Source organism: Lonchura striata, chromosome 17, assembly GCF_046129695.1.
Source record: "Lonchura striata isolate bLonStr1 chromosome 17, bLonStr1.mat, whole genome shotgun sequence".
Taxonomy (NCBI): domain Eukaryota; kingdom Metazoa; phylum Chordata; class Aves; order Passeriformes; family Estrildidae; genus Lonchura; species Lonchura striata.
This window is the reverse complement of record NC_134619.1, coordinates 14,100,002-14,112,857: the sequence shown is the minus strand read 5'-3', so window position 1 is coordinate 14,112,857 and position 12,856 is coordinate 14,100,002. Positions and strand designations below refer to the sequence as shown.

General features: G+C 60.4%; 2 protein-coding genes across 10 annotated transcripts in view; one reads left to right on the top strand and one right to left on the bottom strand.

Annotated features, from left to right (window-relative positions):
• Positions 1–867: 867 nt before the first annotated feature.
• Positions 868–5,919, top strand: TGIF2 (TGFB induced factor homeobox 2). Its single transcript, XM_077787095.1, has 3 exons — positions 868–901; positions 1,713–1,948; positions 5,255–5,919. Exons 1-3 carry the CDS (start codon positions 868–870, stop codon positions 5,789–5,791), a joined length of 807 nt encoding a protein of 268 aa, XP_077643221.1. The 3' UTR covers positions 5,792–5,919.
• Positions 5,920–10,928: 5,009 nt separating this feature from the next.
• DLGAP4 (DLG associated protein 4) overlaps positions 10,929–12,856 on the bottom strand; it is a 146,444-nt gene continuing 144,516 nt past the window's right edge. For all 9 annotated transcript variants that reach the window (XM_021536609.2, XM_021536615.3, XM_077787048.1 and 6 more), the window contains one exon: positions 10,929–12,580. In XM_021536609.2, coding sequence (XP_021392284.1) covers positions 12,365–12,580 — 216 coding nt within the window. In that variant the 3' untranslated portion in view covers positions 10,929–12,364. The remainder of the gene's footprint in view (positions 12,581–12,856) is intronic.

Here is a 12,856-nt window from a genome sequence, read left to right as displayed (position 1 = left end):
GTGACCTTGGGCTCTGCTGTGGTCATGGAGAGGCACAGGGAGAGCAGAAGGGCATCCAGAGACCTTGGCCAGCCTGATGGCCATGGCACAGCAAGGCCTCCACCTGGTTCCTTCTCGGTCACCACCTTTGCTTGGAACCGCCTTCCTCTGTCATGGGAGCAGTGATGTGCTGGGCTTCTGATTTCCCATCTGCTAAGGACGAAATGAAGCACTGGTGGAACTTCAAGGTGCTCTGAGGTGCCCAGAGTTGTCACCCACACCTGCCCCTGCAGCTCCTGTCCCAAGGCCTGCCCCGTCCCCTGCCCACAGACACCGGTAACCCCTGGGGCCCAGTTATAGGATTCAGCCAGGGGGAAGGAACCTGCGCAGCGCATTGTGAGGCACCCCTGCGTGGATGTCCCTGGGTGAGAGTTCCAAAGTGGGTGTCCCCGGGTGAATGTCCCCAGGGCTGGCTGTCCCCACGTGGGTGCCATGGCTGGGTCCCTGTGCGGGTGCAGCTCCGCGGGGCCGGGCGGGGGCTCCAGGGCTCCCTCTGTCCCTGCCCCCTCCCGCCGGGGGCCGTGTCCGGCCGCGGGGCCGAGCCCGGGGGTGCGCCGGCGCCAGGTACCGGCCGGGACTCCGCGGGGCGGGGGGGGCTCGGCGGGGCGGGGGGGCCCCGGTGCCCGGTGACAGTCGGGGGCGGGCGGGCCGGGGCCGGGGCCGGGGGCGGGGGGCCCGGCGAGTTCCTGCCTCCTCGGGAACAAAGGGAACTCTGTCTCGGCATCTGTCACCGCCGCCCACCCAAAACTTTCCGCCGCGCCCGGCTGCCCGTCCGCCGCCGCGGGACGGCCCCGCACCGGCCCCGGCACCGAGACCCCGGCGCGGCCCATGCGAGCGCCCAGGCGGCGGCGGCGGCCCGGGGGTGAGCGCAAAGATGGATCCCGGGGGGCGCGGGGGGAGCGGGGCGGCCCCGCGCCTTTGTGCGGGACGGAGCGGGACGGGCCGCGCCGGCGCTCCCGAAGTTTGCGGGAGCTGCGGCCGGGGCCCCCCGCCCCCGCTGCAGCTCCGAGTTACGGCGGAGTTTGCCCGGCCGGGGACAGCTCGGGGCCGGCGGCGGAGTGCGGGGGCCGCTCTCCGGCTCCTCTCTCGCCCCGCCGCCCGGGGCCGCCGCTGCCCCGCTTTGTGGCGGCGGCCCCGGCCCCTCGCTGCCTGTTGCGGCCGGAGGGGCGGCGGGACCCGGCCCGCAGCCCCCCGCTCCGCCGAGCCCCCGGCCCGCAGCGCCGAGCCGAGCCCCGGCCCGTGACAGCCGCCCCCGCCTCCATCCCCGCCGCACAATGACCCCGCGTGGTTCCTCTCCCACTCTCCAGCTCCGGCCTCTTTCTCTTGCTGAGATTGTTTTTGTTTTTAACTTCCCCTCCTCCACCCCACCCCATGCTTTGTTTTTTTCTCCCCCCCACGTTGCGGTGCCCTCCGAACCCCGAGTGCACCCGAGCCCCGTGCGTGCGCTGAGATCCTCCGCACCCCCGGGGCTCCGTTTGGTGCCCCTGTTGTCCCGCCGGTGCCGGTCGTTTGACCCGCCCCCCCCCACCCCCGGGATCTCTGCCTCGGGATTCAACCCCCGGCGGGCCCAGAGGGGGTGAGACCCCCGTTGGATGCGGGGGGAGGTCGGTGGGAGGCCCCTTCCCCTCCCCCGACCGGACACCGCCTGAAGCTCCCTTTGGTTTCCCCTCCAGGCTTCAGCCAGGGGGGTCCCGCGGGCAGCTCCACCATGTCGGACAGTGACCCGGGGGACGAGGACGGCGCCACATCCCCTGACCCCTCGCAATGCAAGAGGAAGAGAAGGGGCAACCTCCCCAAGGAGTCGGTGAAGATCCTGCGGGACTGGCTGTACGAGCACCGCTTCAACGCCTACCCCTCGGAGCAGGAGAAGCTCAGCCTCTCGGGGCAGACCAGCCTCTCCGTGCTGCAGGTAGGAGCCAGCCCCCGCCCGCTGGGGACACCGCTGGGGACACTGCCATGCGGTGTGGGACAGGAGAACCCCACCGAGGATCCCAAAGTCTGGGCAGGCTAGGTTCATTCACCACTGAAGGACGGTGAGGAGGCAAGGGAAGGGATTCTGGGGAAGGAAAGGAACCTGTGTGAAGGCAGGGTCTTTTCTGGGGAGACGTCTGACCCCGCGACCAGCTCTGCTGGAGCCGGAAGCTGGAGGGACTGAAGTGGGGACAGGTTGAATACCCTGTCGTCAGTAAAAGCTGCACAGGTGGGAGGGTTTTGCGGGATGCTGCTTTATTCTATTCCCCTGGACACTCCCAGCAGCATGACCCTGCACACAGAGCTGGGCAGAGGACAGCCCTGGGGCTGGGCAGGGCCAGGAGTTGGACTTGAAGATCTTTGTGGATCCCTTCCAGCTCAGGATATTCTGTGATTTTAACCAGAAGGGAGAGGCTGGACTGCACTTGAATCCTCTGGGCTGTTAAGTGCTGGCTGGCCCACCTGGTCCCAGTTACACCAGCTGCATTAAGGGGAGCCCTGTCCAGGAGTCTCCCTGTCCTGATCCCAGCTGTGGGCTGATGTTCTCCATGTGGCACCGTGGTGGGTGCTCAGGCAGGAGCCCTGGGCAGCAGTGGGGGTGAGCAGCGCTTGTCCTTCCTACTCTGGCGTGGTCCCTGCCTGTGTTTAGGGTGTCTGGGGAGCCTGCCCAGCTGCTGACCCGGTGCTCCATGCTCAGGCTTGGTGCCCTGGGCCCTGTCCCCCTCTCCCAGCCAGACAGGGTGTGAGCTGCACTCTGTTCTCTGGGTCTGGGGTGCAGTGGGGTGCAGGGCAGCAGACAAGGGCCAGTAGGTTTGCTCCTGTCCTGGAGCTTCCTCTGTACCTCTGGCTCCTCTCCCCATGGCTCAGCGCAGTCCTGGCCAAGTGTCCCAGCCCAGACACCGAGTGTGGGCAGGGGCTGTCTGCTTCCCCTCTTCCTGGCCAGCAAGGCAAACCTGCTTTTTAATGTTAACGTGCTTCTGTGAGTGCTGGCTGTGCCCCAGAACCGTGCCCAGCAGCTGCTCCGGGGCAGCCTGGAGCCCCTGGCTGGGCTGGAGGCTGAGGGTCGGGGGAGCAGCGGCAGGCCCGGGGCTGCGGGACCGGCCGGGTCCTGGCCCAGGCTCCGTGACAGTGCCCGGCACACGGAGCTGCCCAGGGCTCGGGCGGGCTGCCAGGTGCCAGCCTGTCAGTGGCCTGAGCCCCGTGGGACCAGGGAGGGTTTGGCACACGGGTGGGCTCGTGTTGAGGTGTGGCCCTGCTGTGTGCCAGCTGCTGTTTGTCCCAGGTGGCCCCACAGCCAGCGAGTGCCCCCTGTACCCACTGCGCATGGGGTCCCAGCCCGATGGCATTGCCCAGTGCCAGCCGAGGGCCGGGACAGAGGTTTCTGGCAGCCTGAGGGGATGCAGCAGGAATCCCTGGGGATGCTCCCTCTGCCTGCTGGGGTGGAGGAGTGGGACACCCCATGGTGTGGCTGTGGAGTTCAGTCTGTGATGCTGATCTGACCTCTCCAAAAAGCCTCTGGAATGCAGGGCTCTGCCACAGCCACTGGCCAACCTCCCCAGTTGTTCCTTTGTGCACTCCCTGCCTGCTCCAGTGGCCTGGGGAGCTGGAGCTGTGCACTGCAGCCATGGATCAGGGAGAGCAGGAAGCCCTGTGCCTCCCTTGCAGGAATTCCAGCCCTAGGAAAGTGGCACCTGCTCCCACTGAGGCTCCCTAGACAGCAGCAACTTTCCAAGCCTGTGCCCTGCTGTGGGATGGATGGGCTTTTCCTCCCTGTGGAGGAGATGCTCCTCTTACAGTGCTGGGGACAGACACTGCCAAAGGGAAAGAATGGGGTGTGCTGGTGGGAGGGAAAGGGATGGACTAAAACCCAATAAACTGCTTCAGAGCCAGAGCTCTGTGACAGTGCCTGCTGTGAGAGTGGCTGTGTGTCCCCATCTCTGTGCCCCGTTCTCCAATGGGAACTGAATGCGGGAAGGAGCATGGTGATGGGGACAGGCAGGATTTTGGGGGGTTCTCAGCACTGAGGAGTTGGGCTTTTTGTTGGGAGTCCATCTCTCTGGTTGGGGATCACAGTGGTGGATGGCCAGGATCGTGTCAAGGGGACCACAGTATCACAGGATCTTGTTATGCTATGGCTGGCAAGGGAGGGGTTTGGAACAGAAAAGGAGTAAAACTGGTCTATTTGAGGGTTAATGCCAAATATTGTCGTAAAGAAAAAAGCAACAACTGAGATCCTGCTGTGACTGAAGTTGTGGCAAGTTTTCTCTCCTTGGGGAAAATATTTTCCATAGCTGCTGATTTAGGAAAGATCAGACTTCCCCCCCCCCCTCAATTTATTCTCTTTTAATTGTTTTCTAGGAAGAAGGCAGTTATTTAAATGCAGCATTTTATATAAAGATGCTGAAACAATCCATGGTCAAGGCTCAATAGTGGCAAAGGACTGCCAGATGTGCAGCCTCTGTGCTGTACAGTTGTTTGGGAGAGCTTTTAGCATGAGTTGTGACCCTGCTCGTGGGCAGAGGTGTCTCTGCTGCCCCATTCCTGGCTCTGTTAGGGGCTGAAGGGCTGCAGCTCCACTGCCTGATGGTTTCTAAGGTTTTCCATCTGTATTGCTCTCCTGCCATCCGTCTGCTCTGGCAGCTCCTATTTGGCTTGGCAGCAGCGTGGAAACAGGGCTGAGCTCCAGGATGGGTCACCTGGAGAAGGAAAATCTGTCCCCAGGCCGGGGACCTGCAGTGTGGGCTCCGAGCTGGCTCTGTGCAATGCCGTGGGCTCTGGCTGGGGAATGGCAGGAGCTGTGTTGTACCTGCCTGCAGCTGGAACCTGTGGGGCTGCAGTGGGGGCACAGCACTGAGCCCCGACTGCCCTGGGGGCAGCTCTGCTGAGAACCCGGCAGCTGCCGGGGCTCCGGGCCGGGCTGCTGCGGCTCGGCCCCGGGGCTGTCAGGCTGCGCCCGTTCCTGCCCGCGGAGAGCAGGAGCCGCGGGGCGCGGTCCCGCAGCGGGGCGGGCAGGGCCGGGGCACGGGGAGGAAGGGGCTGCCCGGGCAGGCGGTGCCAGGCAGGAAGCAGCCGGTGTCGGGGTTTCCGTGGGTGCCGGCGCTAGCTGTGCCTCGGGAGCCGCACGGGAAGGAGGTGCAGGGCTGAGGGGGGGTCCTGCGGTAGTCCGGGTGCGTGGGAGCTGCTGCTGGATGGAGCCGGGGCTGCGGCCCCCGGCTGACCCCGCCGCGCCCCTCTGTCCTCGCAGATCTGTAACTGGTTCATCAACGCCCGGCGGCGCCTGCTCCCCGACATGCTGCGCAAGGACGGCAAGGACCCCAACCAGTTCACCATCTCCCGCCGCGGGGGCAAAGCCGCCGATGCGGCCGTGCCGCGGGGCGCTGCCGCCGGCCCCGGGGTGCTCGTGGTGCCGCCCGCGGGCGCCTCCAAGGTGCTGTCGATGTCGGTGTGCCCGCAGGTACTGTGCCACCCGGGGCGGGCGCTGGCCGTGGTGAGCGCCCACAGCCCCGAGTGGGAGCAGCCGCCCGGGCCCGAGGCCGTGCCCAGGGCGGGCCCCGGCGGCAGCACCCTGACCCTGCTGGCGCGGGCCGAGGCGGGCAGCCCCACACCCGGACTCTTCAACACGCCGCCCCCGACGCCCCCCGAGCTCTTCGGGGACGACTTCAGCAGCTTCCAGCTGCTGGTGGAGGTGGCCCTGCAGAAGGCGGCCGAGCTGGAGCGGCAGCGGCAGGGCGGGCAGCTGCCCGTGGCTGCCCACGCCGAGCCCCCCGGAGCCTCCAAATAGCCCCGGGCCGGGTCCCGCAGGGTGCCCTTCCCCGGGGGGCCCGACCCTCCCGGCCTCTGCCGCACCCCCACAGCCCATCCCAGGAGCGGCTCCTGCCCCCGGGGGCTCTGGCGTCTCTCGGCAGCCAAGGCGGCAGAGGAAGGCCGGTCCCACCCCGCCGTCCTCCCGTGGGAGATGCCCTGGCTGCCGAGCACGGTGCCCCGTTCTGTGCCCAGACCCCGGCGCTGGCAGTGCCCTGTCCCTGCCGCACGGCTGGAGCGGGCACTGGAGCTCTCCTGGAAAACCTGCTGATCATCTCCTCTCCTGCAAACATGGATCCAGCCAGCACCGTTTCTTCAGGGAGACAGAGAGAACCTGTTTTTTTTTAATGCCAGTGGAAGGACTGTGGATGAAGAGCTTTGTCTCCCAAATCTCCTTTCTCCTTGCCAACCTTTCCCCCCCCCCCCAGCCCCCCTTTTGTTTTTGGGGTGATTTTCTGTTTCCCGGTACTGGCCAGGGGGCCTGCCTTGCCCACGGAAGGGCAAAGGACAGATGAACTGGAAACATGGAGTCTGTGGCATTTTATCGTGGAAAAATTAGGACCCTCCTCTTCCTTTTTAGGTTGTTGTGGATGCTGCCAATAGAAATCTCTTATGGTGCTGTTTAGCAAGTTTTTTGTTGAAACATTTTCCCTTTAATTGTGATTTATTACATGATTTTTTTTTTTTTTTTTTTTTTTTTTTTTAAATCTGTAAGCATTTCCACACCTTCCCCGTGCTCCCCTTGAGTTCATGCTGAATATGTGCACGCTGTGCCCGGAGTATTGAGCACGTGGCCAAGCCCGGGCAGAGCTGAGACTGTGAATTTTGTACCCGACTTCATTTCCTTTTTTATTTTTATTTTTTTCCATAAAACCTTTGGAGAGAGGCGTGGTGGGGGCACGGCCGTGTGCGTCCCGCACGTGCAGCGCGGGGCGGGCGCAGGACGGGGATGCGGGTCCGTGTCCCGGCCCCGCAGCGCGGCTGTGCGGCGCTGGGGACCTCTAGTGACAAACGGGGACGGCCCGGCGGGCTCGGGGCTCTGGGGCAGCTCCGGGCTGACCCTGGGCGAAGTGGCTTTAGTGACTGAGCCCGGCCCGAGGAACGCTAATCCCCCCGGTTATCAGCCAGATAAGGCGCTGACTGAGGGGGTAAAGCCGCAGGACCGGGAGCTCTGCGGGGCGTGGGGAGACCACCGGAGGGGACGGGGCTGGAAGGGAAAAGCACTGATTTCGGGGACTGGTGTGTTCCCACCCCCCGTTTCTTCAGAGGGAAGGTGCTGGGGACAGGCTGCTGTGGGAAGGGTTCTCAATAGCGTCACCTGGGCAGGTGCCCTGTGCAGTGCCGGGGGGCACTGGGGTGGGTGGGTGCCCATCGTGTGCCTCTCACACCCACCTCCATTTCTATGTCCAGCCTTCGCTTGCCCTTTGTCTCCTTTTCAGGGAAAGTCCTCAGTTTTGGGACTCTCACCTTGTCACCCCCCTGCAGCTCTGTGCCTGACCCAGGGGGAGGGAGCGCCTCCTGCTCTCTTGCCCCAGTCAAACCCAAGTGGTTTCCTTCCCCTGAGCTGTGCCTGTGCCAGGGGCTGGAGCTGCTGCCCTGAGATGGACCAGAGAGTTGGGAGGGCAGAAGTTATTGGAATTAAATTTATGGAGAAATAACAAACTACTGTAAATATCTTTTTGTTTGTTTTTCTATTGTCAAATAAAAGGGTTTTTTAGTTTTGGTTGTTATTTTTAAATATGAGCTGTGTGTCACAGTGAGCTGTGTCATTTGTGGGTACCCCACTTGGTTCTCCATCCCCAGAAGAAACCCCTGGGCCACCCTTGAACAGCACCTGGGTGTCCCCCACTCTCCATGAGCTGCAGGGGCTTTGTGTTCAGGGTGAGAGATGTGGGATGGGGCACATTCCCATGGGGAGTGGGGGGCCAGAGCCAGGCCAGGATTCGTCAGCCCAGCTCAGGGATCTGCACTGTGACAGGGGGTCACAGCTGGGGACTCTGCTGCTCCTCCTGTGGCCCCAGGCAGCACCTCACAGCTCCTGAGCTGCACACGGGGGTCCATGTCTCCAGCAGGGCCTGGGGATCCCCTGGCAGCTCCAGCAGAGACCAGCAGCTCCCGGGAGCTCAGGACATGGTGCCAAGGGACAGCATGGGGCACAGGGGGGAGGCACTGCTCTGACCTCCCCCCACACCCACCTCCATTGCCTGCCGGGGCATCAGCTGGGGCTACTGGTGCTGGGAGGGGTCCTCCAGAGGGACCCCCAGCCCTGCAGCCCCCCAGGCCCTGGGCTCTGACCCAGGCACACAGAACAGCCTCATTAATGTGATACTCTCGTACTTTGCAGAGTGGTTTGGGTTGGAAACACCGTAACGACCATTAAGGCACAGCCCCTTGCCATGGGAAAGGACATCTTCCACTGTCCCAGGCTGCTCCAAGCCATGTCCAGCCTGGCCTTGGACACTTCCAGGGGTGGGGCAGCCACAGCTTCTCCGGGTAACCTGTACCAGGGCCTCACCACCCTCACAGGGAGGAATTTCTTCTCAATATCTCAGGTATCCTTCATCTCTGATAATGTGAAGCCGTTTCCATCCCTTGTCCCAAGTCCCTCTCCAGCTCTCCTGGAGCCCCTTTAGGCACTGGAAGGGGCTCTGAGTTCTCCCTGGAGCCTTCTCTTCTCCAGGATGAGCACTCTCAGCTCTCCCAGCCTTTCCTACTGGTCCAACTCCTCCGTCACTGCCAGCGCTGCCCACGAGTGGGTGAGGCTCCGGGATGCTCCCCGCAGCCGCTCCACCGTGGCCGGGCCGGGTGGTGCCGGTGCAGCACGGGCAGCCGGCAGCAGCGGCTGGGCCGGGCCGAGCCAGCGGCGCGTTCCTGGGGATTCCGGGAATGGGCCCTGCATGGCCGGGCCGGGCCCGGGGAAGGCGCGGGAAGAGCCGGGAGCGGCTCCTGGCGCCGGAGAGTGCGGGACTGCAGCCGGGACACGGACACGGACAGGGACAGGGACAGGACACGGACACGGACACGAACAGGGACAGGACACGGGCATGGCAGAGACATGGACAGGGACATGGACAGGACAGGGACAGGACAGGGACACAGCAGAGACATGGACAGGGACAGGACAGGACAGGGACAGGGCAGAGACATGGAAAAGGACATGAACAGGGACAGGACACGGACATGGCAGAGACATGGACAAGGACATGGACAGGACAGGAACAGGACAGGGACACAGCAGAGACATGGACAGGGACAGGGACACGGACAGGACAGGGACAGGGACAGGGACAGGGACACGGACAGGGACACAGACAGGACAGGGACATGGACAGGACAGGGACAGGACAGGACAGGACAGGGACAGGGACACGGACAGGGACAGGGACAGGGCAGAGACACGGACACGGACATGGACACAGACACGGACAAGGACAGGGACAGGGACACGGACAGGACAGGAACACAGACAGGACAGGGACACGGACAGGACAGGGACAGGGACAGGGACAGGACAGGACAGGGACACGGACAGGGACAGGGCAGAGACAGGGACAGGGACACGGACAGGGACAGGACAGGACAGGGACAGGGACACGGACAGGGACAGGGCAGAGACACGGACACGGACACGGACACGGACACGGACAGGACAGGGACAGGGACAGGACAGGAACACAGACAGGACAGGGACAGGACAGGACAGGGACAGGGACAGGGACACACAGACAGGGACAGGGACACGGACAGGACAGGGACAGGACAGGGACAGGGACAGGGACAGGGACAGGGACAGGGACACGGACAGGGACACGGACAGGGACAGGGACAGGGACAGGGACAGCGCGGTGCGCTCGAACCCCGCCCGAGCAAGGCACGAAGGAAGGGGAGGCCACGCCCACCACCCCACAAGCCCCGCCCCCTGGCAACAGCCTCACGGCCATTGGCCTCAGCAGCACGTACTGGCCTGTGATTGGTTGGCAGGGCCCGGAAGCATTGTGACACAAGGCCTCGCCCTTTGTAGCCACTGGGGGCGGCCATTTTGTTTCACCCGCCATCTTATGGCAGGGCGCAGCCATTTTGCTAAACGTCATGCTGCGCTGTGATTGGCAGGCAGCCATCTCGTGACACCACTATTCCCACGTGATCTCATGCAGCCTCGTGATTGGCTGCCCGCATTCTTTGGGCTCAGAATAAACAGGTGGCTCGAAGGAGTGAGTGTGAAATTATTGACAAAAAGGGTGCTAAATATCTGCAACAAATACTTCTAAAATATTTATATTTCTAAAATATTTATATTTATAAAAGGCATGTCTAAATAGGTATAACACATTTTTGTGCATGTGTTACACATATTTGCATGTATATGCATATAGATGTAACTACCTCTGTATTTGTATATGTATCTTAATATATGTAGAGGATTTTAAAATATCGTATTAATCATAAAAAACTGTATGAAAACCATGTTAACATTAATTTTTACAGCTTCATAAATTTACTTACATGTTAAAATATATACACATATATATATACAAATCCATATTATATAAGAACATCAATATTATGAGCTAGCCCAGCCCATTGCAGCAAGGATAGTTTGACCCCTCTGTGAGCAGCAGCTGGGAAGAGTAAATTATAAAGTAAATAAATTAACTCTTGGTGCTCCCACTTTCATTGTTGTTCCCCTTTACTCTGTCAGTGATCCCTAAAGCTGCATCCACCCTGAAATCCGACAGTGCAACCCAACAAAGTCTCTGCCCCCACGGAATCTTTAGGTTTGGGAAAGGCCTCCCAGATGTGTCCCAGCTGCTGCCAAACCCCGACATGCCCACGCACCCCCAGGTGCCATCTGCACAGAAATTTCCAACACCTCCAGGGCTGGGGACTCTCCCCCTGCCCTGGGCAGCTCTGACCACATTTTCCATGAAGAACTTTCCCTCAATATCCAATGTAAACCTCCCCTGGAGCAACCTGAGGCTGCTTCCCCTTGTCCCCTGGGAGCAGAGCCTGACCCCCACCTCCAGCCCAAGCTTTGGGAATTCAATGGCTGGGGACAGAGACCTTAGAGAAGTGTTCATGGACAGCCCCAGCCAGGACACAACAGGCAGCAGGCATCATTCAGGATTTCACTTTTATTTATTTTTTGCCTTCTGGATCACCAACATTCTCACTGAAACCACTGGGATTCCACCTCCACCCCCGTGACAGTAGCGCACAATCTCCCAACTTGTTCAAACGTGTGAAGAGGGAAAAAAAAAAAAAAAAAAAAAATCCCCAGCGAGATCCCTCAGAATGGGACAAAAACCTTCTGTGTGAGAGGATGGCAAAGAATCAGGGGGTGGCAGCTCTGGCTCCAAGGAGCCAGACCAGAAAGGAGACCTACAAAGGGGAAGAAAAAATGGGCTAAAAAATATTTAGCAGTCCTTCCTCTACCCAGAGAGCAGGAAGATAAGGAAAAAATAGTCATCTGCTTACACACAGGGTATATATTTTTACACACACTTGGACACACATCTAGATATAGTACATGTAAAAATATATGCTATACATCTGCCCACCCCCACGGCGGCGTGGGCAGGATCCGTGTGTAGGAATTACTATACAGGTACTACTAAGTGTATATGTGCATATGTACACCCTCCTGTCTCCTCCTGGATACGGTGACCCCACAGCCCCCGCTGCAGCAGCTCCTCTCTCCACCAGCCAGCCAAGGACAACGGTGTGGGAACGGGAAGAGGAGGGAAATCAAAGTGATGTGGCTCATGCTCTGTGCTCCTCCAGCTCTGCTCCTGTGCCCGGAGCGGGGTCCAGCTCTCGGGATCCCCCGCGCCAGGTTTATTGCACATTTTGTTTCTGGGCTGCACTTCAACCCCACATTGCACAGCCCTGGTGTCCTCTCCCTCCAACAAGCCAAGGATAGGGCCCCTTTTCCCGTCCTCCCCTGCTCCAGCATCCCCACCCCAAGAACACAAAGCCCAGCAGGCTGCTGGCTGGAGAGGGCAGCAGGAGTGACACACCACAGGTATTCTCTGTGGGGATAGGGGGGTCCGGACACGGGAACCAAAACCATGCAAAGGGTGGGAGAACGGCAGCAGGAGGAGGGAAAAATAAAGGATGAGAAAGGCAGAACAGATCTGAGGAGGAGGAAGAACACAGCATGGCAAGTGCTCAAGGCTTTGTGTTTTCTTGTCCTCTTCTTGTAAACAAGCTAATAATTCTCATGAGATAGAACAAGTAAAAAGACTGAAGATCCAAGTCGAGGGGCTGGAGTTCCCAAGAGTCTGTCCAGTCCATTCAGCAACACCACAGCTGGGGAGAAAACGAGGGGGCATTTTTTCTTTACTTTTTTTTTTTTTTTTTTTTTTTTTTTTTGTATTTTTTTTTTTGTTAAAATCTTCATTACTTAAAGCTGAGAGAGAAAAAAGCCAACTCAGGAGCCCTTTTCAAGGATGGCTCATTGTCTCTAGACTGAATAAATCACACTAGTTTCAAGAGAACCATTTTTTTTCCCATTTAATGACTTATAAAAGCCACGGGCTGGCCGTGGCTGGGCTCAGAGGCGGGTCTGGGCCTCGGGGACGTAGATCTCGATGCTGTCGGCGCTCTCGGTGGCCGAGTTCTGCCGCACGGAGGCCGCGCGCTTGGCTGCCATCAGCCGCTTCCGCGCCTCCTGCCGCTGCTTGTCCGAGTCAGAGCCTTTGTCCCGGCTCAGCTGCGATTTGGACTTGGCCGGCTTCTTTGGCACTGGAGGGGGTGGTTTCTTCTCTTCCTTCAGGGAGACAGTAAGGAAAAACACAGACCTGATATAAACATGCGCAGCTGGGTGCTGGCTCGGCCCCGCTGGGGCCTTGTCAGAGGGACTAGAACGGTGTCGGGGAGAGGAGCTCTGCAGCCAGAACCCTTCAACATCAACTGCCCCTGTTCCCACCAGGAGCCATTTTGCATTTCACGGAATCACAGAATGTCCTGAATGAGAAGGGACCCACAACAATGGTCTGGGCTGGAAGATTATCCAGTTCCATCCCTTGCCATGGCAGGGATGCCG

Bases quoted from the DNA above. Each gene is read 5' to 3' on its own strand.
- TGIF2 (XM_077787095.1), top strand. From the start codon at position 868: ATGCGAGCGCCCAGGCGGCGGCGGCGGCCCGGGG. The intron at 902-1,712 runs GTGAGCGCAAAG...TTTCCCCTCCAG, and splicing joins GCGGCGGCGGCGGCCCGGGG to GCTTCAGCCAGGGGGGTCCC. The intron at 1,949-5,254 runs GTAGGAGCCAGC...CTGTCCTCGCAG, and splicing joins CCAGCCTCTCCGTGCTGCAG to ATCTGTAACTGGTTCATCAA.